The 26,932-nt window shown below is 46.5% G+C and overlaps 1 protein-coding gene across 1 annotated transcript in view; it reads left to right on the top strand.

The window, feature by feature from the left end:
* MUC16 (mucin 16, cell surface associated) overlaps positions 1–26,932 on the top strand; it is a 221,390-nt gene that overhangs the window by 139,321 nt on the left and 55,137 nt on the right. Inside the window, exons 23-67 of the mRNA XM_077979761.1 lie at positions 574–698; positions 1,214–1,281; positions 1,888–2,060; positions 2,388–2,423; positions 2,684–2,749; positions 3,685–3,809; positions 4,045–4,112; positions 4,727–4,899; positions 5,231–5,266; positions 5,526–5,591; positions 6,318–6,442; positions 6,698–6,765; positions 7,379–7,551; positions 7,880–7,915; positions 8,175–8,240; positions 9,170–9,294; positions 9,531–9,598; positions 10,202–10,374; positions 10,702–10,737; positions 10,996–11,061; positions 11,981–12,105; positions 12,340–12,407; positions 13,270–13,442; positions 13,772–13,807; positions 14,069–14,134; positions 15,064–15,188; positions 15,423–15,490; positions 16,104–16,276; positions 16,605–16,640; positions 16,900–16,965; positions 17,865–17,989; positions 18,174–18,241; positions 19,166–19,338; positions 19,654–19,689; positions 19,948–20,013; positions 20,955–21,079; positions 21,333–21,400; positions 22,332–22,504; positions 22,833–22,868; positions 23,125–23,190; positions 24,457–24,581; positions 24,814–24,881; positions 25,471–25,643; positions 25,961–25,996; positions 26,257–26,322. Of these exons, the coding sequence (XP_077835887.1) occupies positions 574–698; positions 1,214–1,281; positions 1,888–2,060; positions 2,388–2,423; positions 2,684–2,749; positions 3,685–3,809; positions 4,045–4,112; positions 4,727–4,899; positions 5,231–5,266; positions 5,526–5,591; positions 6,318–6,442; positions 6,698–6,765; positions 7,379–7,551; positions 7,880–7,915; positions 8,175–8,240; positions 9,170–9,294; positions 9,531–9,598; positions 10,202–10,374; positions 10,702–10,737; positions 10,996–11,061; positions 11,981–12,105; positions 12,340–12,407; positions 13,270–13,442; positions 13,772–13,807; positions 14,069–14,134; positions 15,064–15,188; positions 15,423–15,490; positions 16,104–16,276; positions 16,605–16,640; positions 16,900–16,965; positions 17,865–17,989; positions 18,174–18,241; positions 19,166–19,338; positions 19,654–19,689; positions 19,948–20,013; positions 20,955–21,079; positions 21,333–21,400; positions 22,332–22,504; positions 22,833–22,868; positions 23,125–23,190; positions 24,457–24,581; positions 24,814–24,881; positions 25,471–25,643; positions 25,961–25,996; positions 26,257–26,322 (4,212 nt within the window). The remainder of the gene's footprint in view (positions 1–573; positions 699–1,213; positions 1,282–1,887; positions 2,061–2,387; positions 2,424–2,683; positions 2,750–3,684; positions 3,810–4,044; positions 4,113–4,726; positions 4,900–5,230; positions 5,267–5,525; positions 5,592–6,317; positions 6,443–6,697; positions 6,766–7,378; positions 7,552–7,879; positions 7,916–8,174; positions 8,241–9,169; positions 9,295–9,530; positions 9,599–10,201; positions 10,375–10,701; positions 10,738–10,995; positions 11,062–11,980; positions 12,106–12,339; positions 12,408–13,269; positions 13,443–13,771; positions 13,808–14,068; positions 14,135–15,063; positions 15,189–15,422; positions 15,491–16,103; positions 16,277–16,604; positions 16,641–16,899; positions 16,966–17,864; positions 17,990–18,173; positions 18,242–19,165; positions 19,339–19,653; positions 19,690–19,947; positions 20,014–20,954; positions 21,080–21,332; positions 21,401–22,331; positions 22,505–22,832; positions 22,869–23,124; positions 23,191–24,456; positions 24,582–24,813; positions 24,882–25,470; positions 25,644–25,960; positions 25,997–26,256; positions 26,323–26,932) is intronic.

Below are 26,932 nucleotides of genomic sequence, written 5' to 3'. Positions count from 1 at the left end.
TGGGGTTATGATGGTAATGATATGTTGAGTGTGATGATGATGATGGTGATGGTGGTAGCGTTGATGATGATGATGATGATTATTGTTATGCTACTGACGTTGTTGATGATGGTGACAGTGATGTCCATGCCAATGACGATGATGGTAATGAGAATGATGTCGGTGATGGTGGTGGGGTTATGATGGTAATGATATGTTGAATGTGATGATGGTGATGATGATGTTTGTGGATCATGACCATGATGGGGATCATCATGGTGGTGCTGGTGGTACTTGTGATGAGAATAATGATGATAATAATAATAATGATGACTATGATAGTGATGATGATAATGGTGATAATAAAGATAACAGATATCACCTCACAATATTGAGCACTACATATGTGCCAAGAGCTATGCTCAGCATCTAACTACTATTATATAATCTACTTTAGAAAATAAATTGTATCATAGATAAGAAAGGCATGGAAAATATTTATTATGTCACTTAATTTAATTACTGCATATGGTTATTACAAAGTGCTATTCTCTCTACTTTGAACATAATGTTTATTTCCCACTCCCACTACAGCTGCTGGCCCTCTCCTGGTGCCGTTCACGCTCAACTTCACCATCACCAACCTGCAGTATGAGGAGGACATGCGTCGCCCTGGCTCCAGGAAGTTCAACACCACAGAGAGGGTCCTGCAGGGTCTGGTTAGTGTCTTGCCCTCCACACTCTGCCTTGCTCATGATACCCCGTTCCCCTTACATCATCCATGCCAGGGCAATGGAAGAATATCACACCCAACTCACTCTTGCCCCATGAGATGCAAGCCTCAGCTGGGAGCAGTGGCTCACGCCTGTAATACCAGCACTTTGGGAGGCCAAGGCGGGTGGATCACTGAGGTCAGGAGTTTGTGACCAGCCTGGCCAACATGATGAAACCTCATCTCTACTAAAAATACAAAATTAGCTGAGCATGGTGGTGCATGCCTGTAATCCCAGCTACTTGGGAGGGTGAGGCAAGAGAATCACTCGAATCTGGGAGGCAGAGGTTGCAGTGAGCCAAGGTCATGCCTAGGCTAAAAAGCGAAACTCCATCTCAAAAAAAAAAAAAAAAGAAGAGATGCAAGCCTCACCCACCGAAGCCAGCCCTGCCCAATTCACTTCTGCCTGGCTCCTACATACAACTTAGCCCTCCTACTCACCTCCCTCTCCCTCCTCCACAGCTCAGGCCCTTGTTCAAGAACACCAGTGTCAGCCCTCTGTACTCTGACTGCAGACTGACCTTGCTCAGGTGAGACCTTAGAATTTCCAGCCTGGCTGCCCCACTTGTTCTCACTCCAAAAGACTTTGCACTGCTTCCTTGCTGCACTTCCTAGGGATAGCCTCACCAAAGGTGGAATTCAGGAGTCACTGACTTCAGGATCAGTGTGTTTCCTGATAGTAACACCCCTACACCCCACCTCAACAGAGAGAATCTGCATGGCCCATCATCAGGATTGAGCCCCTACCCTTATCATCCCTCTGAATTCCCTCCATTCCCTGTGCCTCCCTTTCCTTTAGGTGTTAAATTCTATCTCCAGGATTTCTCTCAGGACAATCATGCCTCATCCACGTGCTTTCATCCTCATTTCCAGCTCTTCACTGGGCTCAAGTCTGGCCCCCCGTCCTGTCCATGAAAATTTCAGTTTCATCTTGCACTTTTATAAAAGTAATTGTATCCGTGACTCCGCTCACAGACCTAAGCCAGACAATAGTGCATGCACTAAGAGTCGATGTGGCTTCTCACCTCTTTCCCAGGTTTTTAATTTCTCTGGTCCTTGCTGTCCTTCCCTCAGCAATCACAAGACCTTTCCTAGATAATCTTTTCATTGTCATTTTTCCCACTGACCCTCCCCAGACCCGAGAAGGATGGGGCAGCCACTGGAGTGGATGCCATCTGCACCCACCGCCTTGACCCCAAAAGCCCTGGACTCAACAGGGAGCAGCTGTACTGGGAGCTAAGCAAGCTGACCAATGGCATTGATGAGCTGGGCCCCTACACCCTGGACAGGAACAGTCTCTATGTCAATGGTGAGTGACTGTGATGTGGTTAAAATCTCTTCCCCCCGCCAGGCAGCCTCTAATCTCTAATTAGAGGTCACACTCCCTGCCTGGCTTTTGAAAATTCTGTCATATGCTCCACATGGGATGACTGAGGTCTGAACTTCATGGTTTCGTTATCATTGTGGACTGTGTTCCTTCAGGGCATTCTTTCCTGATGTGAAGATGCTGATAGGAAATCTTCAATGGTCCCTGTACCATGAAACTCAGTTCATTGCACCAGGGTAGCATTGACCTCCGTTTGGTCCCCCACCCCTCCTGTCTCTTACCCACTCTCCTCCCTCCTTCTCTTTGCAGGTTTCACCCATCGGAGCTCTGTGTCCACCACCAGCAGTGAGTATTCAACTCATGTCCAAATGCCCCGGTTCCTACACCAAGAGGAGCAGGAGCTGGCCCCTCCTCATAAACCCATAAGTCCTCTTCATGAGCAAACAAGTTAGGAGGGCAGAAGTTATTCAAGCGCCCCTCTGCCCAGCTCAAGAGACCAACCCAGCTCAAGCCACACATGCAACAAACCCTATAAATAGTCTCCCCTTTTGCCATTTCTGCCAAGAGAGTGCTTTCTGCTTTCACTGACGAGGAATTTTCCTCAGCTCCTGGGACCTCCATAGTGGATTTTGGAACCTCAGGGACTCCATCCACCCTCTCCAGCCCCACGAGTAAGTATCAGTCAATGACATATCTATGAGAGCGTGCCTGATTAGTGTAAACATCTCTGTCATTTTCACTCAAATAAAGATGGAAAATCAAAGTAAATCTAGTGATAGTGAGTGGACAAATTTGTTTTGGCCACCTACTGTGTACCAGACCCCAGGAATACAGTAAGAAAAAGAAAATCAATTTTAAAACAACCTATGCCCTCAGTGAGCTTGTATTCTTGTGATGATGATGATGGTGGTGATAGTTATGATGGTAATAATGATGTGTTGAGTGGGATGATGATGGTGGTGGTGGTGACATTGTTTATGATGATGATGATGATGATGGTCATACTGTTGATGATGGCGGTAGTGATGTTGATGATGATGGTGATGGTGATGAGGATGATGCTGGTGATGGTGGTAGAGGTTATGATAGTAATTATGTATTGAGTGAGATGATGATAGTGGTAGTGTTGCTGTTTATAATGATGATAGTGGTGATCTTGATGATGGTGGTAGTGATGTTGATGACAATGATGATGGTGATGAGGATGATTCTGGTGATGGTGGTGGGGTTATGATGGCAATGATGATGTGTTGAGAGTGATGATGTTTGTGGTGGTCATGATGGGGATTATCATGGTGGTGATAACAGTGGCGATGATGATAATAATGATGGTGATGGTGACAATCTTGGTGATGGTGATGATGGTGACAATAAAGTTAACAGAAAATGTCAGACAGTATTGAGCAATATATATTCACCAAAAGCTATGCTCAGCATCTACTATTATATACTTTTATAAAAGTAAATTGTATTATTATAGGCAAGGGAGGCATGGTAAATATTTTGTCCCTCAATTTAAATTCTACATATATTGAAAGATAAGTCTCTTGCAAACTCCTATTTTCTCTGCTTTGAACATAGTGTTTATTTCCCATTCCAACTGCAGTCGTTGGCCCTCTCCTGGTGCCATTCACCCTCAACTTCACCATCACCAACCTGCAGTACGAGGAGGATATGCATCACCCTGGCTCCAGGAAGTTCAACACCACAGAGAGCGTCCTGCAGGGTCTGGTGAGAGCCCTACCCACTTTATTCCTGCCCCTCCCCAGATACCCAGTCCCTCCTACATCATCCAAGCCAGAACTGTGGAAGAAGATTGCACCCATCTCACCCTTGCCCGCAAAGGATGCAAGCCTTGCTTACTGAGGCCAGCCCCGCCCACTGGTGCCTGCTCCACACACCTGACTTCTGCCCCCCACACATGCACCTTAGCCCTCCTACTCTCTTTCCTCTCCTTCCTTCACAGCTTGGCCCTGTATTCAAGAACACTAGTGTTGGCCCTCTGTACTCTGGCTGCAGACTGACCTCTCTCAGGTGAGACCTTAGAAGATCCAGCCTGGCTGCCCCAATTGTTTCCACTCCAATAGACTTTGCACTGCCTCCTTGCTGCACCTCCTAGGGATATCCTCACCAAAAGGGGAATGCAGGAGTCACTGACTTCAGGACCAATGTGTTTCCTGATAGTAACACCCCCACACCCCACCTCAACAGGGAGAATCTGCATGGTCCATCATCAGGATTGAGCCTCTACCCTGATGATCCTTCTGAATTCCCTCCTTCCCCTGCCACTCCCTTTCATTTAGGTGTTAAATTCTGTCCCTAGAATTTCTCCCAAGACAATCATGCCTCATCCATGTGCTTTCATCCCCATTTCCAGCTCTTCACTGGACTCAAGTCTGGGCTCTCCTGTCCCCATGCCATGAGAATGTAGGTTTCACCTTGCACTTTGATAAGCATGGTTGTATCCGTGATTCTGCTCACAGTTCCAAGCAAGACAATAGTCAGTGCACTCAGAAAATCTAGGTGTGGCTTCTCACCTCTTTCCCAGGTTTCTCATTTCCTCTGGTTCCTTGACATGTTTCCCTCAGCAATCTCAAGACAAGTCCTGGTACTCTTTTCATTGTCATTCCTCCTCCTACCTTCCCCAGGTCCGAGAAGGATGGAGCAGCCACTGGAGTGGATGCCATCTGCACCCACCATCTTGACCCCAAAAGCCCTGGACTCAACAGAGAGCAGCTGTACTGGGAGCTGAGCCAACTGACCAATGGCATCAAAGAGCTGGGCCCCTACACCCTGGACAGTAACAGTCTCTATGTCAATGGTGAGCAGCTGTGATGTGGTTGGAGTTTTTTCCCTCTAGAATCTGGGAAGAATCTAATCTCTGGCTTGAAGTCACACTCCCTGCCTGGTCATTGAATATTCTGTCGTTTGCTCTACATGGGATGACTAAGTTCTGGACTTCACAGTTTCTTCATTATCATGAACTGTGTTCCCTCAGGGCACTCTTCCCTGTTGTGAGGATGCTGATAGGAATTCTTTAATGGCCCCAGTCCCATGAAACTCTTTAATTGCACCAGGATTGCTATGGCCCCTATTGTACCCCCCACATCTCCTTAACCCTTACCCAGTCTCCTCCCTCCTTCTCTATGCAGGTTTCACCCATCGGACCTCTGTGTCCACCACCAGCAGTGAGTATTCAACTCATGTCCAGAACCCTTGATCCTACATCAAGTGGAGCAGGAGCTGGCCCCTCCTCCTAAACCCATAAGTCCTCCTCTTGAGCAATGGAGCTGGGAAGGCAGAAGTTATTGAAGCTCCCCTCCACCCCAGCTCCAAAGACAGACCCAGCTCAAGCCCACATGCAGCAGACCTCATAAAAGTCTAACTTCTTGCCATTTCTGCCATGAGATTATTTTCTGCTTTCAATGATAAGGATTTTTTTCTCAGCTCCTGGGACCTCCACAGTGGCCTTTGGAACCTCAGGGACTCCATCCTTCCTCCCAAGCCCCACAAGTAAGTACCAGTCAGTGGCATCTCCCTTAGATCATGCCTGATGAATGTGAACGTATGTGCCATTTTCACTCAAATGAAGATGGAAAATCATAGTAAATCCAGTGATACTGAGTGAACCAAAATTTTATTGGCCACCTACAGTGTACCAGAGCTTAGAGATACAAGGAAAACAAAACGAATAAAAGCATCTCTGCCCTCAGTGAGCTTGTGTTCATGTGATGATGATGATGGTGGTGGTGGTTATGACAGTAATAATGACAGGTTGAGTGTGATGATGATTGATGATGGTAGTGATGCTGTTGATGACGATGGTGGTGATGTTACTGACAATGATGGTGATGGACATAAGGATGTTGTCAGTGATGGTTGTGAAGGTTATGATGGTAGTGATGATGTGTTGAGTGTGATGATGATGATGATGATGGTGGTGGTGCTGTTTATGATGGTGAAAATGATAGTAACGATGACAATGACCAGCCATCATAAATATAACAGATAACATCAGACAATATTGAGCACTGAATATGCATGGATACTTATGCTCAGCATCTAACTACTATTATATAATCTACTTTTATAAAAATAAATTGTATTATTATAGGCAAGGAAGACATGGTAAATATTTTCTCTCTCAATTTAAATTTTGCACATGTTTAAAGATAAGTCTATTCCAAACCCCCATTTCTTGACTTTGAACATAGTGTTTATTTTCAATTCCCACTACAGCTGCTGGCCCTCTCCTGGTGCCTTTCACCCTCAACTTCACCATCACCAACCTGAAGTATGAGGAGGACATGCGTCACCCTGGTTCCAGGAAGTTCAACACCACAGAGAGGGTCTTGCAGAATCTGGTTAGTGCCCTGCCCTCCTGACTCTGCCCGGCCCCAGATATCCAGTCCCTTCTACATCATCCATGCCAGGGTGATAAAAGAAGATAGCACCAACTTCACCCTTCCCTCCGAGAGATGCAAACCACACCCAAGAAGACCGGCCCGGCTCATTGGTGCTTGCTCCACCCACCTCACATCTGCACCTAACACACACACTTCAGCCCTCCTACTCACATCCCTCTCCCTCCTCCCCATCTCCCTCTCCCTCCTCCACAGCTTGGTCCCATGTTGAAGAACACCAGTGTTGGCCCTCTCTACTCTGGCTGCAGACTGACCTTGCTCAGGTAAGACTTTAGAAGAGCCAGCCTGGCTGCCCCACTTGTTCCCACTCCAAAAGACTTTGCACTGCTTCCTTGCTACACTTCCTAGGGATATCCTCACCAAAAGGGGAATTCAGGAGTCACTGGCTTGAGAACCAGTTGTTTCTGGATAGTAACACCCCCATGCCCCACCTCAACATGCAGAATCTTCATGGTCCATCATCAGGATTGAGGCACTACCCTGATCACCCTTCTGAATTCCCTTCTTTCCCTGCCCCTCCCTTTCATTTAGGTGTTAAATTCTGTCCCCAGGATTTCTCTCAACATAATCATGCCTCATCCACATACATTCATCAGCCTTTCAAGCTCACCAGTAGTCTGAAGTCTGGGTTCTCCTGTTCCCATGCCATGAGAATGCAGGTTTCACCTTGCACTTTTATAAAAATTATTATATCCAGGACTCTGCTTCCTGTCCCAACCAAGACAGTGGTCTGTGTACGCAGATAATCTAAGTGTGGCTTCTCACCTCTACCCCAAGTTTCTCATTTCCTCTGGTTCCTTGACATGTTTCCCTCAGCAATCTCAAGACAAGTCCTGGTACTCTTTTCATTGTCATTCCCCCTCCTACCTTCCCCAGGTCCGAGAAGGATGGGGCAGCCACTGGAGTGGATGCCATCTGCACCCACCGTCTTGACCCCAAAAGCCCTGGAGTGGACAGGGAGCAGCTGTACTGGGAACTGAACCAGCTGACCCATGGCATCAAAGAGCTGGGGCCCTACACCCTGGACAGGAACAGTCTGTATGTCAATGGTGAGCAGCTGTGGTATGCTAGCAGTCTCTTCCTCCTTGATGTGCAACCTCTAATCTCTGGCTTGGGAACACACTCCCTGCCTGGCCATTGAAAATTCTGTCATATGCTCTACATAGGATGACTAAGTTCTGGACTTCATGGATTTTTCGTTATCATGAGAGGCATTCCCTCTGGGCACTCTTCCCTGTTGTGATGATGCTGATAGGAAATCTTTAATGACCCCTCTCCCATGAAACTCCTTTAATTGCACCAGGATAGTCCTGAACTCTATTGCGTCCCCCACATCTCCTTAACCCTTAGCCATCTCCTCCCTACTTCTCTATGCAGGTTTCACCTATCGGACCTCTGTGCCCACCACCAGCAGTGAGTATTCAACTCATGTCCAGATGCCCCTGATCCTATATCAAGTGGAGCAGGAGCTGGCCCCTCCTCTTAAACCCATAAGTCCTCCTCTTGTGCAAATGAGCTGGGAAGGCAGAAGTTACTCAAGCTCCCTTTTGCCCCAGCTCCAAAGACAGACCCAGGTCAAGACCAAATGCAGCAGACCTCACAATAGTCTACCTTCTTGTCATTTCTGCCATGAGAGTGTTCTCTGCTTTCACTGATGAGGACTTTTTCTCAGCTCCTGGGACCTCCACAGTGGACCTTGGGACCTCAGGGACTCCATCCTCCGTCCCCAGCCCCACAAGTAAGTAACAGCCAATGGTATCTGTATTAGATCATGCCTGATGAATGTAAACATCTCTGCCATTTTCAATCAAATGAAGATGGAAAATCATAATAAATCTAGTGATACTGAGTGAACCAAAAATATTTATTGGCCACCTACAGTGTTCCAGACCCTAGGGATATAGCAAGGAAAACAAAAGCAATAAAAACATCTCTGCCCTCAGTGAGCTTGTGTTCATGTGACGATGATGGTGGTAGTGGTGGTAACAGTAATAACGACATATTGAGTGTGATGATGATTTATGATTATGGCATTGCTGTTGATGATGGTGGTGGTGAAGTTATTGGCATTGATGATGATGGACATAAGGATGTTGTCAGTGATGGTTGTGAAGGTTATGATGGTAATGATGTGCTGAGTGTGATGATGATGATGATGATGATGATGATGATGATGGTGGTGCTGTTTATGATGGTGACCATGGTACTGATGATGTTGATGTTGGTAGTGGTAATGCTGATGACAATAACAATGATGATGATGAGGATGATGCCAGTGATGGTCATGTGGTTATGATGATAGTGATGATGTGTTGAGTGTGCTGATGATTATGTTTGTGGTGGTCATGATGGGGATGATCATGGTAATGATGATAATAATGATGGTGATGGTGACAATGATAGCAAAATTGGTGACGGCCGTAATAAAGATAACAGATAACATCAGACAATATTGAGCACTGAATATGCACAACTAGCTAGGCTCAACATCTAACTACTACCATATAATATACTTTTATAAAAATAAATTGTATTATTATAGGCAAGGGAGACGTGGTAAATATTTTTCTCTCAATTTAAATTTTGCGTATGTTTAAAGATAAGTCTATTCCAAACCCCTATTTTCTCTACTTTGAACACAGCGTTTATTTTCAATTCCCACTACAGCTGCTGGCCCTCTCCTGGTGCCATTCACCCTCAACTTCACCATCACCAACCTGAAGTACGAGGAGGACATGCATCACCCTGGCTCCAGGAAGTTCAACACCACGGAAAGGGTCCTGCAGAGTCTGGTTAGTGCCCTGCCCTCCTCACTCTGACTAGCCCCAGATATCCAGTCCCTTCTACATCATAGATGACAAGGTGATGAAAGAAGATAGTACGAACCTCACCCCTGCCTCTGAGAGATGCAAGCCCTGCCCACGGAGACCAGCCCTGCTCATTGGTGCCTGCTGTGCCCACCTCACATCTGCCCCTAACACATACACACCTTAGCCCTCCTATTCACCTCCCTCTCCCTCCTCCACAGCTTGGTCCCATGTTCAAGAACACCAGTGTTGGCCCTCTGTACTCTGGCTGCAGACTGACCTTGCTCAGGTGAGACTTTAGAAGAGCCAGCCTGGCTGCCCCACTTGTTCCCACTCCAAAAGACTTTGCACTGCTTCCTTGCTACACTTCCTAGGTATATCCTCACCAAGAGGGGAATTCAGGAGTCGCTGGCTTGAGAACCAGTTGTTTCCTGATAGTAACACCCCCATGCCCCACCTCAACATGCAGAATCTTCATGGTCCATCATCAGGATTGAGGCACTACCCTGATCACCCTTCTGAATTCCCTTCTTTCCCTGCCCCCCCCCACTTCATTTAGGCGTTAAATTCTGTCCCCAGGATTTCTCAAAATAGTCATGCCTCATCCACATACATTCATCAGCCTTTCAAGCTCACCACTAGTCTGAAGTCTGGGTTCTCCTGTTCCCATGCCATGAGAATGCAGGTTTCACCTTGCACTTTTATAAAAATTATTATATCCATGACTCTGCTTGCAGACAGTGGTCTGTGTACTCAGATAATCTAAGTGTGGCTTCTCACCTCTCTCCCAGGTTTCTCATTTCCTCTGGTTCCTTGATATGTTTCCCTCAACAATCTCAAGACAAGTCCTAGGCAATCTTTTCATTGTCATTTCCCCTCCTGCCTTCCCCAGGTCCGAGAAGGATGGAGCAGCCACTGGAGTGGATGCCATCTGCACCCATCGTCTTGACCCCAAAAGTCCTGGAGTGGACAGGGAGCAGCTGTACTTGGAACTGAGCCACTTGACCCATGGAATCAAGGAGCTGGGCGCCTACACCCTGGACAGGAACAGTCTGTATGTCAATGGTGAGCAGCTGTGATATGCTAGGAGTCTCTTCCTTCTTGATGTGCAACCTCTAATCTCTGCTTGGGGCACACTCCCTACCTGACCATTGAAAATTCTGTCATATGCTCTACATAGGATGACTAAGTTCTGGACTTCATGGATTCTTCATTATCATGAGAGTCATTCCCTCTGGGCACTCTTCCCTGTTGTGATGATGCTCATAGGAAATCTTTAATGACTCCTGTCCCGTGAAACTCATTTAATTGCACCAGGATAGTCCTGAACTCTATTGCGTCCCCCACATCTCCTTAACCCTTACCCAGTCTCCTCCCTCCTTCTCTATACAGGTTTCACCTATCGGACCTCTGTGCCCACCACCAGCAGTGAGTATTCAACTCATGTCCAGATGCCCCTGATCCTATATCAAGTGGAGCAGGAGCTGGCCCCTCCTCTTAAACCCATACGTCCTCCTCTTGTGCAAATGAGCTGGAAAGACAGAAGTTACTCAAGTTCCCCTCTGCCCAGCTCCAAAGACAGACCCAGCTCAAGCCCACATGCAGCAGACCTCATACTAGTCTACCTTCTTGCCATTTCTGCCATGAGAGTGTTTTCTGCTTTCACTGATGTGGACTTTTTCTCAGCTCCTGGGACCTCCACAGTGGACCTTGGGACTTCAGAGACTCCATCCTCCCTCGCCAGCCCCACAAGTAAGTACCAGTCAATGGTATCTGTATTAGATCATGCCTGATGAATGTAAACATCTGTGCCATTTTCAGTCAAATGAAAATGGAAAATCATAATAAATCTAGTGACACTGAGTGAACCAAAAATATTTATTGGCCACCTACAGTGTTCCAGACCCTAGGGATATAGCAAGGAAAACAAAAGCAATAAAAACATTTCTGCCCTCAGTGAGCTTGTGTTCATGTGACGATGATGGTGGTAGTGGTGGTAACAGTAATAACGACATATTGAGTGTGATGATGATTTATGATTATGGCATTGCTGTTGATGATGGTGGTGTGGTGATGTTACTGACAATGATGATGATGGACATGAGGATGTTGTCAGTGATGGTTGTGAAGGTTATGATGGTAATGATATGCTGAGTGTGATGGTGATGATGATGATGATGGTGGTGCTGTTTATGATGGTGACCATGGGACTGATGATGTTGATGATGGTAATGCTGACGCTGATGACAATAACATTGATGGTGATGAGGATGATGCCAGTGATGGTTATGTGGTTATGATGATAATGATGATGTGTTGAGTGTGCTGATGATTATGTTTGTGTTGGTCATGATGGGGATGATCATGGTGATGATGATAATAATGATGGTGATGATGACAATGATAGCAACAATGATGATGGCCATAACAAAGATAACAGATAACATCAGACAATATTGAGCACTGAATATGCACAACTAGTTATGCTCAACATCTAACTACTATTATATAATATACTTTTATAAAAATAAATTGCATTAATATAGGCAAGGGAGACATGGTAAATATTTTTCTCTCAATTTAAATTTTGCATATGTTTAAAGATAAGTCTATTCCAAACCCCTATTTTCTCTACTTTGAACACAGTATTTATTTTCAATTCCCACTACAGCTGCTGGCCCTCTCCTGGTGCCATTCACCCTCAACTTCACTATCACCAACCTGAAGTACCAGGAGGACATGCGTCGCCCTGGCTCCAGGAAGTTCAACACCACGGAAAGGGTCCTGCAGAGTCTGGTTAGTGCCCTGCCCTCCTCCCTCTGACTAGCCCCAGATATCCAGTCCCTTCTACATCATAGATGCCAAGTTGATGAAAGAAGGTAGCCCCAACCTCACCTCTGCCCCCGAGAGATGCAAGCCCCACCCATGGAGACCAGCCCTCCTCATTGGTGCCTGCTGTGCCCACCTCACATCTGCCCCTAACACACACACCTTAGCCCTCCTATTCACCTCCCTCTCCCTCCTCCACAGCTTGGTCCCATGTTCAAGAACACCAGTGTTGGCCCTCTGTACTCTGGCTGCAGACTGACCTTGCTCAGGTGAGACTTTAGAAGAGCCAGCCTGGCTGCCCCAATTGTCCTCACTCCAAAAGACTTCGCACTGTCTCCTTGCTGCACTTCCTAGGGATATCATCACCAAAAAGGGAATTTAGGAGTCACTGGCTTGAGAACATGTTGTTTCCTGATAGTAACACCCCCATGCCCCACCTCAACATGCAGAATCTTCATGGTCCACCATCAGGATTGAGGCACTATCCTGATCACTCCTCTGAATTCCCTCCTTTGTCTGTCCCTCCCTTTCATTTAGTGTTAATTTCTGTCACCAGGACTGCTCTTAAGACAATCACATCATGCACCGGGGCCTATCATGGGGAGGGGGGAGGGATTGCATTGGGAGTTATACCTGATGTAAATGACGAGTTGATGGGTGCAGCACGCCAACATGGCACAGGTATACATATGTAACAAACCTGCACGTTATGCACATGTACCCTAGAACTTAAAGTATAATAATAAAAAATTAAAAATTAAAAAATTTAAAAAAATAAAGTATGCTTTATTTACAAGAACAACAACAACAAAAAAAAGACAATCATACCTCATTCACATACATGCATCCCCCTTTCAAGCTCTTCACTACTCTCAAGTCTGGGTTCTCCTGTCCCCATGCCATGAGAATGCAGGTTTCATCTTGCACTTTTATAAAAATTATTATATCCAGGACTCTACTCTCAGTCCCCACCAAGACAGTGGCCAATGTACTCAGATAACGTAAGTGCAGATTTTCACCTCTTCCCCAGATTTCTCATTTCCTCTGGTTCCTTGATATGTTTGCCTCAACAATCTCAAGACAAGTCCTAGGTAATCTTTTCATTGTTATTTCCCCTCCTGCCTTCCCCAGGTCTGAGAAGGATGGAGCAGCCACTGGAGTGGATGCCATCTGCACCCACCGTCTTGACCCCAAAAGCCCTGGAGTGGACAGGGAGCAGCTGTACTGGGAACTGAGCCACTTGACCCATAGCATCAAAGAGCTGGGACCCTACACCCTGGACAGGAACAGTCTGTATGTCAATGGTGAGCAGCTGTGATATGCTAGGAGTCTCTTCCTCCTTGATGTGCAACCTCTAATCTCTGGCTTGGGGGCACACTCCCTACCTGACCATTGAAAATTCTGTCATATGCTCTACATAGGATGACTAAGTTCTGGTCTTCATGGATTCTTCATTATCATGAGAGGCATTCCCTCTGGGCACTCTTCCCTGTTGTGATGATGCTGATAGGAAATCTTTAATGACTCCTGTCCCGTGAAACTCATTTAATTGCACCAGGATAGTCCTGAACTCTATTGCGTCCCCCACATCTCCTTAACCCTTACCCAGTCTCCTCCCTCCTTCTCTATATAGGTTTCACCCATCGGACCTCTGTGCCCACCACCAGCAGTGAGTATTCAACTCATGTCCAGATGCCCCTGATCCTATATCAAGTGGAGCAGGAGCTGGCCCCTCCGCTTAAACCCATATATTCTCCTCGTGAGCAAATGAGCTGGAAAGGCAGAAGAAGTTACTCACGTTCCCCTCTGCCCAGCTCCAAAGACAGACCCAGCTCAAGCCCACATGCAGCAGACCTCATACTAGTCTACCTTCTTGCCATTTCTGCCATGAGAGTGTTTTCTGCTTTCACTGATGTGGACTTTTTCTCAGCTCCTGGGACCTCCACAGTGGACCTTGGGACTTCAGAGACTCCATCCTCCCTCGCCAGCCCCACAAGTAAGTACCAGCCAATGGTATCTGTATTAGATCATGCCTGATGAATGTAAACATCTGTGCCATTTTCAGTCAAATGAAAATGGAAAATCATAATAAATCTAGTGATACTGAGTGAACCAAAAATATTTATTGGCCACCTACAGTGTTCCAGACCCTAGGGATATAGCAAGGAAAACAAAAGCAATAGAAACATTTCTGCCCTCAGTGAGCTTGTGTTCATGTGACGATGATGGTGGTGGTAGTGGTAACAGTAATAATGACATATTGAGGGTGATGATGATTTATGATTGTGGTACTGCTGTTGATGATGGTGGTGGTGATGTTACTGACAATCATGATGATGGACATGAGGATGTTGTCAGTGACGGTTGTGAATGTTATGATGGTAATGATGTGCTGAGTGTGATGATGATGATGATGATGTTGGTGGTGCTGTTTATGATGGTGGTGTTGTTTATGATGGTGACCATGGTACTGATGATGTTGATGTTGGTAGTGGTGTCGCTGATGACAATAACAATGATGGTGATGAGGATGATGCCAGTGATGGTCATGTGATTATGATAATGATGATGTGTTGAGTGTGCTGATGATTATGTTTGTGGTGGTCATGATGGGGATGATCATGGTGATGATGATAATGATGGTGATGATGACAATGATAGCAACAATGATGATGGCCATAACAAAGATAACAGATAACATCAGACAATATTGAGCACTAAATATGCTCAACTAGCTATGCTCAACATTTAACTACTATTATATAATATACTTGTATAAAAATAAATTGTATTATTATAGGCAAGGAAGACATGGTAAATATTTTTCTCTCAATTTAAATTTTGCGTATGTTTAAAGATAAGTCTATTCCAAACCCCTATTTTCTCTACTTTGAACACAGCATTTATTTTCAATTCCCACTACAGCTGCTGGCCCTCTCCTGGTGCCATTCACCCTCAACTTCACCATCACCAACCTGAAGTACGGGGAGGACATGCGTCGCCCTGGCTCCAGGAAGTTCAACACCACGGAAAGGGTCCTGCAGAGTCTGGTTAGTGCCCTGCCCTCCACACTCTGACTAGCCCCAGATATCCAGTCCCTTCTACATCATAGATGCCAAGTTGATGAAAGAAGGTAGCCCCAACCTCACCTCTGCCCCCGAGAGATGCAAGCCCCGCCCATGGAGACCAGCCCTCCTCATTGGTGCCTGCTCTGCCCACCTCACATCTGCCCCTAACACACACACCTTAGCCCTCCTATTCACCTCCCTCTCCCTCCTCCACAGCTTGGTCCCATGTTCAAGAAGACCAGTGTTGGCTCTCTGTACTCTGGCTGCAGACTGACCTTGCTCAGGTGAGACTTTAGAAGAGCCAGCCTGGCTGCCCCAATTGTTCTCACTCCAAAAGACTTTGCACTGTCTCCTTGCTGCACTTCCTAGGGATATCATCACCAAAAAGAGAATTTAGGAGTCACTGGCTTGAGAACCAGTTGTTTCCTGATGGTGACTCCCCCATGCCCCACCTCAACATGCAGAATCTTCATGATCCACCATCAGGAATGAGGCACCACCCTGATCACTCCTCTGAATTCCCTCCTTTGCCTGTCCCTCCCTTTCATTTAGGAGTTAAATTCTGTCCCCAGGATTTCTCTCAACATAATCATGCCTCATCCACATACATTCATCAGCCTTCAAGCTCACCACTAGTCTGAAGTCTGGGTTCTCCTGTTCCCATGCCATGAGAATGCAGGTTTCATCTTGCACTTTTATAAAAATTATTATATCCATGACTCTGCTTGCAGTCCCAACCAAGACAGTGGTCTGTGTACTCAGATAATCTAAGTGTGGCTTCTCACCTCTTTCCCAGGTTGCTCATTTCTTCTGGTTCCTTGATATGTTTCCCTCAACAATCTCAAGACAAGTCCTAGGCAATCTTTCCATTGTCATTTCCCCTCCTACCTTCCTCAGGTCCGAGAAGGATGGAGCAGCCACTGGAGTGGATGCCCTCTGCACCCACCATCTTGACCCCAAAAGTCCTGGAGTGGACAGGGAGCAGCTGTATTGGGAGCTGAGCCAGCTGACCCATGGCATCAAAGAGCTGGGCTCCTACACCCTGGACAGGAACAGTCTGTATGTCAATGGTGAGCAGCTGTGATATGGTAGGAGTCTCTTCCTCCTTGCTGTGCCACCTCTAATCTCTGGCTTCAGGTCACGCTCCCTCCCTGACTACTGAAAATTCTGTCATATGCTCTACATGGTCTGACTGAGTTCTAGATTTCGTGGTTTCTTCTTCATTGTGAACTGCATTCCCTCAGGCCACTGTTCCCTTTTGGGAGGATGCTGATAGGAAATCTTAATGGCCTCTGTCCCATGAAACTCATTTAATTGCACCAGGATGGCCCTGAACCCTATTGCATCTCCCACATCTCCTTAACCCATAACAAGTCTCTTCCCTACTTCTCAATGCAGGTTTCACCCATCGGACCTCTGTGCCCACCACCAACAGTGAGTATTCAACTCATGTCCAGATGCCCCTGATCCTACATCAAGTGGAGCAGGAATTGGACCCTCCTCTTAAACCCATAAGTCCTCCTCTTGAGCAAATGAGCTGGGAAGGCAGAAGTCACTCAAGCTCCCTTCTGCCCCAGCTCCAAAGACAGACCCAGCTTAAGCCCACATGCAGCAGACCTCATAATAGTCTACCTTCTTGTCATTTCTGCCATGAGAGTGTTTTCTGCTTTCACTGATGAGAACTTTTTCTCAGCTCCTGGGACCTCCACAGTGGACCTTGGGACCTTAGGGACTCCATCCTCCCTCCCCAGCCCTACATGTAAGTACCAGTCAGTGACATGTCTATTAGATCATGCCTGATGAATGTGAACATCTGTGCCATTTTCACTCAAATGAAGATGGAAAGTCATAGTAAATATAGTGATACTCAGTGAACCAAAAAAATTTATTGGCCACCAGCAGTGTGCCAGACCCTAGGGATACAGCAAGGAAAATAAAACCGATAAAAGCATCTCTGCCCTCAGTGAGCTTGTGTTCATGTGATGATGATGGTGGTGGTGGTGGTTATGATAGTAATAATGACATGTTGAGTGGGATGATGTTGATGATGGTGGTGGGGATATTACCAATGATTATGGTGATGGACTTGCGGATGTTGTCAGTGATGGTTGTGAAGGTTATGATGGTAATGATGATGTGTTAAGTGTGATGATGATGATAATTGTAGTGATGCTGTTTATGATGGTGACCATGGTACTGATGATATTGATGTTGGTAGTGGTTATGTTGATGACAATGACAATGATGGTGATGATGACGATGCCAGTGATTGTTGCGGGGTTATGATGATAATGATGATGCATTGAGTGTGGTGATGATAATGTTTGTGGTGGTTATCATGGGGATTATTATGGCAGTGATGATCATAATAATGATGGTGACAGTGACAATGATAGCAAGGATGAAGATGGCAATAAAGATAATAGATAACATCAGACAATATTGAGCACTGAATATGCACCAGGAGCAGTGCTCAGCAACTAAATACTATTATATAATATATGTTTGTAAAAGTAAATTGCATGGTTATAGGCAAGGGAAGCATGGTAAATATTTTGTCACTTAATTTAAATTCTGCATATGTTTAAAGATAAGTCTATTGCAAACTCCTATTTTCTCTACTTTGAACATAGTGTTTGCTTCCCACCTCCACTACAGCTGCTGGCCCTCTCCTGGTGCCATTCACCCTCAACTTCACCATCACCAACCTGCAGTACGAGGAGGACATGCATCACCCAGGGTCCAGGAAGTTCAACACCACAGAGAGGGTCCTGCAGGGTCTGGTTAGTGCCTCACCCTCCTCACTCTGCCCCACCCCAGACAGTCAGTACCTCCTACATCATCCATGCCAGGCAATGGAAGAAGATCACACCCACCTCACCCTTGCCCCAGGAGATGCAAGCTATGCCCATTGAAGCCAGCATGCAACTTAGCCCTCCTACTCACCTCCCTCTCCCTCCTCCACAGCTTGGTCCCGTGTTCAACAACACCAGTGTCGGCCCTCTGTACTCTGGCTGCAGACTGACCTTGCTTAGGTGAGACATTAGAAGATCAAGCCTGGGTGCCCCACTTGTTCTCACTCCAGTAGACTTGGCACTGCTTCCTTGCTGCACTTCCTAGGGATATCCTCACCAGAGGTGGAATTCAGGAGTCACTGGCTTCATGACCAATGTGTTTTCTGATAGTAACACCTCCACACCCCACCTCAACAGGGAGAATCCGCATAGTCCATCATCAGGATTGAGCCTCTACCTTGATCATCCCTCTGAATTCCCTCCTGTCCCTGCACCTCCCTTTCCTTTAGGTCTTAAATTCTGTCCCCAGGATTTCTCTCAAGACGATCGTGCCTCATCCACAGGCTTTCATCTCCATTTCCAGCTCTTCATTGGTCTCAAGTCTGGCGTCTCTGTCCCCATGCCATGAGAATGCAGGTTTCAACTTGCACTATTTTATTTTATTTTATTTTATTTTATTATTTCATTGTTGAAACGTAGTCTTACTACACACCAGACTGGTCTCAGCTCACTGCAACCTCTGCTTTCCATGTTCAAGTGATTCTCCTGCCTTAGCCTCCCGAGTAGCTGGGATTACAGGCACCCGCTACTATACCCAGCTAATTTTTGTATTTTTCATAGAGACTGGGTTTCACCATGTTGACCAGGCTAGTCTTGAACTCCTGACCTCAAGTGATCTGCCCGCCTTGGCCTCCCAAAGTGCTGGGATTGCAGGTGTGAGCCACTGTGCCAGGCCACTTTGCACTTTTATAAAAATTCTTGTATCCATTACCCTGCTTGCAGTTCAAAGCAAACCAGTGGTTGGTGCACTCAGAGAAACTGTGATTTCTCACCTCTTTCCCAGGTTTCTCATTTCCTCTGGTTCCTTGCTGTCCTTCCCTCAGCAATCTCAAAACCCTTCGTAGTTAATCTTTTGATTGCATTCCTCCCACCTACCTTCCCCAGGCCTGAGAAGAATGGGGCAGCCACTGGAGTGGATGCCATCTGCACCCACCGTCTTGACCCCAAAAGCCCTGGACTCAACAGAGAGCAGCTGTACTGGGAGCTGAGCCAGCTGACCCATGGCATCAAAGAGCTGGGCCCCTACACCCTGGACAGGAACAGTCTCTATGTCAATGGTGAGCAGATGTGGTGTGGTTGGAGTCTCTTCCTCCCTGCTGGGAGGACTCTAATCTCTGGCTTCCGGGCACACTCTCCGCCTGGCTGTTGAAAATTCTGTTATGTGCTCTATATGGGGTGACTAAGTTCTGGACTTCATGGTTTCTTCGTCATCGTGAACTGCATTCCCTCAGGGCATTCTTCTCTGTTATGAGGATGCTGATAGGAAATCTTTAATGGTCCCTGTCCCATGGCACCAGGATAGCCATGAACCCTATTGCGTCCCCCACATCTCCTGAATCCTTACACAATTTCTTCCCTCCTTCTCTATGCAGGTTTCACCCATTGGAGCTCTGTGGCCCCCACCAGCAGTGAGTATTCAACTCATGTCCACATGCCCCTGATACTACACCAAGCAAAGCAGGAGCTGCCCCTCCTCATAAACCCATAAGTCCTCCTCATGAGCAAAGGAGCTGGGAAGGCTGAAGTTATTGAAGCTTCCCTCTGCCTCAGCTCCAAAGACAGACCCAGCTGAAGCCCACATGCAGCAGACCTCATAATAGTCCCCTGTCTTGCCATTTCTGCCATGAGAGTGTTTTCTGCTTTCACTGATGAGGACTTTTCCTCAGCTCCTGGGACTTCCACAGTGGAGCTTGGAACCTCAGGGACTCCATCCTTCCTCCTCAGCCCCACAGGTAAGTACCAGTCAATGACATCTCTATTATAGCATGCCTGATGAGTGTGAACATCTCTGCCATTTTCACTCAAATAAAGATGGAAAAGTACAGTACATCTGGTAATAGTGAGTGGACCAAAAATACTTGTTGGCCACCTACTGTGTACCACACCCAAGGGATACAGCAAGGAAAACAAAACCAATAAAAGTGTCTCTGCCCTCAGTGAGCTTTTTTATTCATGTGTTGATGATAGCGGTGGTGGTGCTAGTTGTTGATGACGATGATGATGATCATGATGATGATCATGATGGTAATGCTGCTGATGATGGTGGTAGTGATGCTGTTGATGATGATGATGATGATGATGATGATGATGATAGTGATGCTGATGATAATGGTGTTGATGTTGCCGACCACGATGATGATGGATATGAGGATGATGTCAGTGACGGTTATGATGTTAGTGAGGATGATGGTGGTGGTGGTGCTGTTGATGATGGCGATGAAGAAACTGGTGATGTTGATGACAATAACAATGATGGTGATGAGGATGATGCCAGAGATGGTCATGGGGTTATGATGATAATAGTGACATATTGAGTGTGGTGATGATGATGTTTGTCGTGGTCATGGTGGGGACTATTATGGTGGTGGCGATAATAATAATGATTGTGATTGTGACAATGATAGCAAGGATAATAATGGCAATAATAAAGATAACAGGTAACATCAGACAATATTGAGCACTGAATATGAACCAAGAGCTATGCTCAGCATCTAACTACTATTTTATATAATATCCTTTAAAAAATAAATTCTGTCATTGAAGACAAGGGAGGCATGGTAAATATTTACTTTGTCAGTCAATTGAAATGCTGCCTATATTTAAAGATAAGTATATTGCAAACTCCTATTTTGTCTAATTTGAACACAGTATTTATTTTCAATTCCCACTACAGCAGCTGTTTCTCTCCTGGTGCCATTCACCCTCAACTTCATCATCACTAATCTGCAGTATGGGGAGGACATGCATCACCCTGGCTCCAGGAAGTTCAACACCACAGAGAGGGTCCTGCAGGGTCTGGTTAGTGCCCTGTCCTCCTCACTCTGCCCTGACCCAGATATTCGGTGCCTCCTACAACATCCAAGCCAGGGTAATGGGAGAAGAATGTACCCACTTCGTCCTTGCCCCAAGAGATGCAAGACTCACCCACTGAGGCCAGCCATGCCCACTGAAGCCAGCCTCACCCACTGGGCCATGGCTCGCTCACCTTATTTCTGCACCCACACACGGGGACCTTAGCCCTCCTACTCACCTCTCTCTCCCTCTTCCATAGCTTGGTCCGTTGTTCAAGAACTCCAGTGTCGGCCCTCTGTACTCTGGCTGCAGACTGATCTCCCTCAGGTGAGGCTAGAATAGCCAGCCTGGCTGTCCCAATTATTCTCACTCCAAAAGACTTTGCACTGCTTCCTTGCTGCACTTCCTAGGGATATCCTCACCAAGGATGGGATTCAGGAGTCACTGGCTTCAGGACCACTGTATCTCCTGAAAGTAACACGCCCACACCCCACCTCAACAGAGAGAATCTGCATGATCCATCATCAGGATTGAGCCCCTACCCCAGTCATCCCTCTGAATTTCCTCCTTTCCCTGCCCCTCCCTTTCATTTAGTTCTTAAATTCTGTCTCCAGGATTTCTCTCAAGACAATCATGCCTCAGCCACGTGCTTTCATCCTCATTTCCAGCTCTTCACTGGCCTCAAATCTGGGCTGTCCTGTCCCCATGCCGTGAGAATGCAGGATTCACTTTGCTTTTTTTTTTTTTTTTTTTTTTTTTTTGAGACAGAGTTTCACTCTTGTTGCCTAGGCTGGAGCGCAATTGCACGATCTCGGCTCACCGCAACCTGTGTCTCCCAGGTTCAAGCGATTCTCCTGCCTTAGCCTCCCGAGTAGCTGGGATTACAGGCACGGGCCACCACACCCGGCTAATTTTGTATTTTTAGCAGAGACAGGGTTTCTCCATGTTGGTCAGGCTGGTCTCGAACTCCTGACCTCAGGTGATCCACCCACCTCGGCCTCCCAAAGTGCTGGGATTACAGGCATGAGCCACCGTGCCCAGCCTCACCTTGCACTTTTATCAAAACTGTTGTGCTCATGACTCTGCTCACAGTCCCAACAAGCCAGTAGTCTGCACACTCAGAGAATCTAAGTGTGGCTTCTCACCTCTTTCCCAGGTTTCTCATTTCCTCTGGTTACTTGCCATCCTTCTCTCAGCAATCTCAAGACCCGTCCTAGGTAATCCTTTCATTGTCATTCTCCCCACCTACCTTCCCCAGGTCTGAGAAGGATGGGGCAGCCACTGGAGTGGATGCCATCTGTACCCACCGCCTTACCCCTCAAAGCCCTGGACTGGACAGGGAGCAGCTGTACTGGGAGCTGAGCCAGATGACCAATGGCATCAAAGAGCTGGGCCCCTACACCCTGGACAGGAACAGTCTCTATGTCAATGGTGAGTGGCTGTGATGTGGTTGAAGTCTCTTCCTTCTTGCTGGGCAGCCTCTAATCTCTAACTAGAGGTCACGCTTCCTGCCTGGCAATTGAAAATTCTGTCATGTGTTTTACATGGGATGACTAAGGTCTGGACTTCATAGTTTCTTTATCACTGTGGACGTATTCCCTCAGGGCATTCTTTCCTGATGTGAGGATGCTGATAGGAAATCTTCAAATGCCCCTGTACCATGAAATTCATTCCTTTGCACCAGGGTAGCCTTGACCCCTATTTGGTCGCCAACGTCTCCTTAACCCTTACGCACTCTCCTGCCTCCTTCTCTATGCAGGTTTCACCTATCGGAGCTCTGTGCCCACCACCAGCAGTGAGTATTCAAGTCATGTCCACATGCCCCTGATTCTATACCAAGCAGAACAGGAGCTACCCCTCCTCGTAAACCCATAGGTCCTCTTCTTCAGCAAAGGAGATAGGAGGACAGCAGTTACTCAAGCTCTGCTCTGCCCCAGCTCCAAAGAAAGACCCATCTCTAGTCACACAGGCAGCAGACCCCATAGTCTCCCCTCTTGCCATTTCTGTCATGAGAGTACTTCCTGCTTTCACTGATGAGGACTTTTTCTCAGCTCCTTGGACTTCCACAGTGGACCTTGGAATCTCAGGGACACCATCCCCCGTCCCCAGCCCCACAAGTAAGTACCAGTCAATGGCATCTCTGTTAGAGCATGCCTGATGAATGTAAACATCTGTGCCATTTTCATTCAAATAAAGATAGAAAATCATAGTAAGTCTAGTGATAGTGAGTGAACCAAAAAAATTAATTGGCCACCTATAGTGTACTAGACCCTAGGGATACAACAAGGAAAATAAAACCAATAAAAACATGTCTGCCCTCAGTGAGCTTCTGTTTATGTGATGATAATGATGATCGTGGTGGTGGTTATGATATTATGATATGTTGAGTGTGATGATGATGGTGGTGGTGGTGCTATTTATGATGATTATGATGACAATGATGATAGTGATGCTGTTGGTGATAATGGTGGTGGTGGTGCTGACCATGATGATGATGGACATGAGGATGTCAGTAACAGTTATGATATTCGTGATGATGTGTTGAGTGTGATGATGATGATGGTGATGGTAGTGCTGTTTATTTATTTTTATTTTTTCTTTTTTGGGGTGCTGTTTGAGATGGTGATGATGAGACTGGTGATGTTGATGAAAATGACAATGATGGTGATGAGGATGATGCCAGTGATGGTCGTGGGGTTTTGATAATGGTGATGTGTTGTCTGTGGTGATGATGATGTTTGTGGTGGTCATGCTTGGGATTATCATGGTGGTGATGATGATAATAATGATGGTGATGGTGACAATGATAGCAACAATAATGATGGCAATAAAAAAGATAACAGATAACATCAGACAATATTAAGCTCTGAATATGCACCAAGAGCTATGCTCGGCATCTAACTATTATTATAAAGCATCCTTTAAAAAATAAATTATGTCAGGCCAGGTGCGGTGGCTCACATCCATAATCTCAGCATTTTGGAAGGCCGAGGTGGGTGGATCACGAGGTCAAGAGATCGAGACTATCCTGGCCAACATGGCGAAACCCCATCTCTACTAAAAATACAAAAATTAGCCAGGCGTGGTGGTGCATGCCTGTAGTCCCAGCTACTTGGGAGGCTGAGGCAGGAGAATTGCTTAAATCCGTGAGGCAGAGGTTGCAGTGAGCCAAGATGGTGCCACTGCACTCCAGCCTAGTGACAGAGTGAGACTCCATCTCAAAAAAATAAGTAAATAAATTCTGCCATTATAGGAAAGGGATGCATGGTAAATATTTATTTAGTCATTCAATTTAAATGTTGCACATGTTTAAAGATAAGTCTGTTGCAAATTCCTATTTTCTCCACTTTAAACGTAATGTTTGTTTCCCCCTCCCACTACAGCTGCTGGCCCTCTCCTGGTGCCGTTCACCCTCAACTTCACCATCACCAACCTGCAGTATGAGGAGGACATGCATCACGCTGGCTCAAGGAAGTTCAACACCACAGAGAGGGTCCTGCAGGGTCTGGTTAGTACCCTGACCTCTTCACTCTCCCTGACTCCAGATACCCAGCCCCTCATACAACATCTGTGCCAGGGCCATGGAAGAAGATCGCACCCACCTTGCCCTCATCCCCAGAGATGCAAGCCTCACCCACTGAGGCCAGCCATGCCCACTGCGCCCTGCCCCACCCACCTCACTTTTGCCCCCACACAGGGACCTTAACCCTCCTACTCACCTCTCTCTCCCTCCTCCACAGCTTAGTCCCATATTCAAGAACTCCAGTGTTGGCCCTCTGTACTCTGGCTGCAGACTGACTTCTCTCAGGTGAGGCTAGAATAGCCAGCCTGGCTGTCCCAACTATTCTCACTCCAATAGACTTTGCACATCTTCCTTTATACACTTCCTAGGGATATCCTCACCAAAGGTGGAATTCAGGAGTCACTGGCTTCAGGACCGGTGTGTTTCCTGATAGTAACACCCCCACACCTCACCTCAACAGAGAGAATCTGCGTGGTCCATCATCAGGATTGAGCCCCTACCTTTCCCTCTCTCTCCCTTTCCTTTAGGTGTTAAATTCTGTCCCCAGAATTTCTCTCAAGACAATCATGCCTCACCCATGTGCTTTCATCCCCTTTTCAAGGTCTTCAGTGGTCTCAAGTCTGGGCTCTTTTTTCCCATGCCATGAGAATGCAAATTTCACCCTTGCACTTTTATAAGAATTGTTGTATCCTTGACTCTGTTTATGGCCCCAAGCAAGCTGGTAGTCCGTGAACTCAGAGAATCTAAGTGTGGCTTCTCACCTCTTTCCCAGGTTTCTCATTTTCCCTTCTCTTTTGCTGTCCTTCCATCAGCAATCTCAAGACCTGTCCTAGGTAATCTTTTCATTGTCATTCTCCCCACCTCCTTTCCCCAGGACCGAGAAGGATGGAGCAGCCACTGGAGTGGACGCTGTCTGCCTCTACCACCCTGATCCCAAAAGACCTGGGCTGGACAGAGAGCAGCTCTACTGGGAGCTGAGCCAACTGACCCATAGCATCACTGAACTGGGCCCCTACACCCTGGACAGAGACAGTCTGTATGTCAATGGTGAGCAGCTGTGATGTGGTTGGAGGCTCTTCCTCTCTGATAGGCAACCTCTACTCCCTGGCTTGAAGTCACACTCACTGCCTGGCCATTGAAAGCTTGACAATGTTGTCTGTATTTGATAGTTGATGTCAGAACATCATGGTTTCTTCTTTATGTTGAAGACTGGGTTTACCCTCAGGGTTTTCTTCCCTGATGTGAGGATACTGATAGAAAACCTCCAGCAGCCCCGGTTCCATTTCACCAGGGTAGCCCTGACCCCTATTTGGTTATCCACCTCTACCTTAACCTTACTCAGGTTAATCCCTCTCTCTCTGCAGGTTTCACCCATCGGAAATCTGTGCCCACTACCAGTAGTGAGTATTCAACTGATAATCTCATGCCCCTGGTTCTACACAAAGCAGAGCAGGAGCTGACCCTTCTCCATATAAAACCATAGCTCCTCTTCTTAAGAGAAGGAGCTGGGAAGGCAGAAGGGATTCATCCTCCCTTCTGCCCCAGCTACAGACTGATCTAGGTCAAACCCCATATGCATCAAGTTTCATAATAGTCTTACCTGCTGGCCTTTCTGCCATGGGGGTACTTGCTAATTTCACTGATGAGAGCTTCTTCTCAGCTCCTGGGACCCCCACAGTGTACCTGGCAACCTCTGGGACTCCATCCTCCCTCTCCAGCCACACAGGTGAGCACCAGTCAATGATACCAGTCAATGGTAAGTGTCTTCATCTCTGTCATTTTCATGCAAATTAAGATGAAACATCATAGCAAATCAAATCTAGTGCAGCTGATGCAACCAACACACTTTATTGAGCACTTACTCTGTGTCAGACCTGTGGAATGTGGCAGGGAATACAAAAGAGATAAAAATATCTTCCTTCAGAGAGCTTATATTCTTGTGATGATGAGGATGATAAGCGTGGCAGTGATGATGATAGTGGGGGGGATGGAGATGATGATAATATCATGGAGATGACTATAAAGATGGCAATGCTGCTGATGATGTTGGTGATGGTGATGATGATTATGGAGATGGTGATGAAGATGATGGTGATAATAGTGGTGCTTATTATAACAGGAATGATGATGTGATGGTGGTGATGTTTGGGATGATTGTGGTGATACTGGTGATATTTGAGGTGATTGTGGTGGTGATGATGATGGTGGTGATGACGAGTGCCAATGATGATTGTGATGTTGACAATGAGGATAATGAAGATGATGATGATGATGATGATGATGATGATGATGATGATGATTGTGTTGGTGATTATCCTGGTAATAATAATATTATG

This window comes from Macaca mulatta, chromosome 19 (assembly GCF_049350105.2).
Source record: "Macaca mulatta isolate MMU2019108-1 chromosome 19, T2T-MMU8v2.0, whole genome shotgun sequence".
Classification (NCBI taxonomy): Eukaryota; Metazoa; Chordata; class Mammalia; order Primates; family Cercopithecidae; genus Macaca; species Macaca mulatta.
This window is presented reverse-complemented; position numbering and strand designations above follow the sequence as displayed.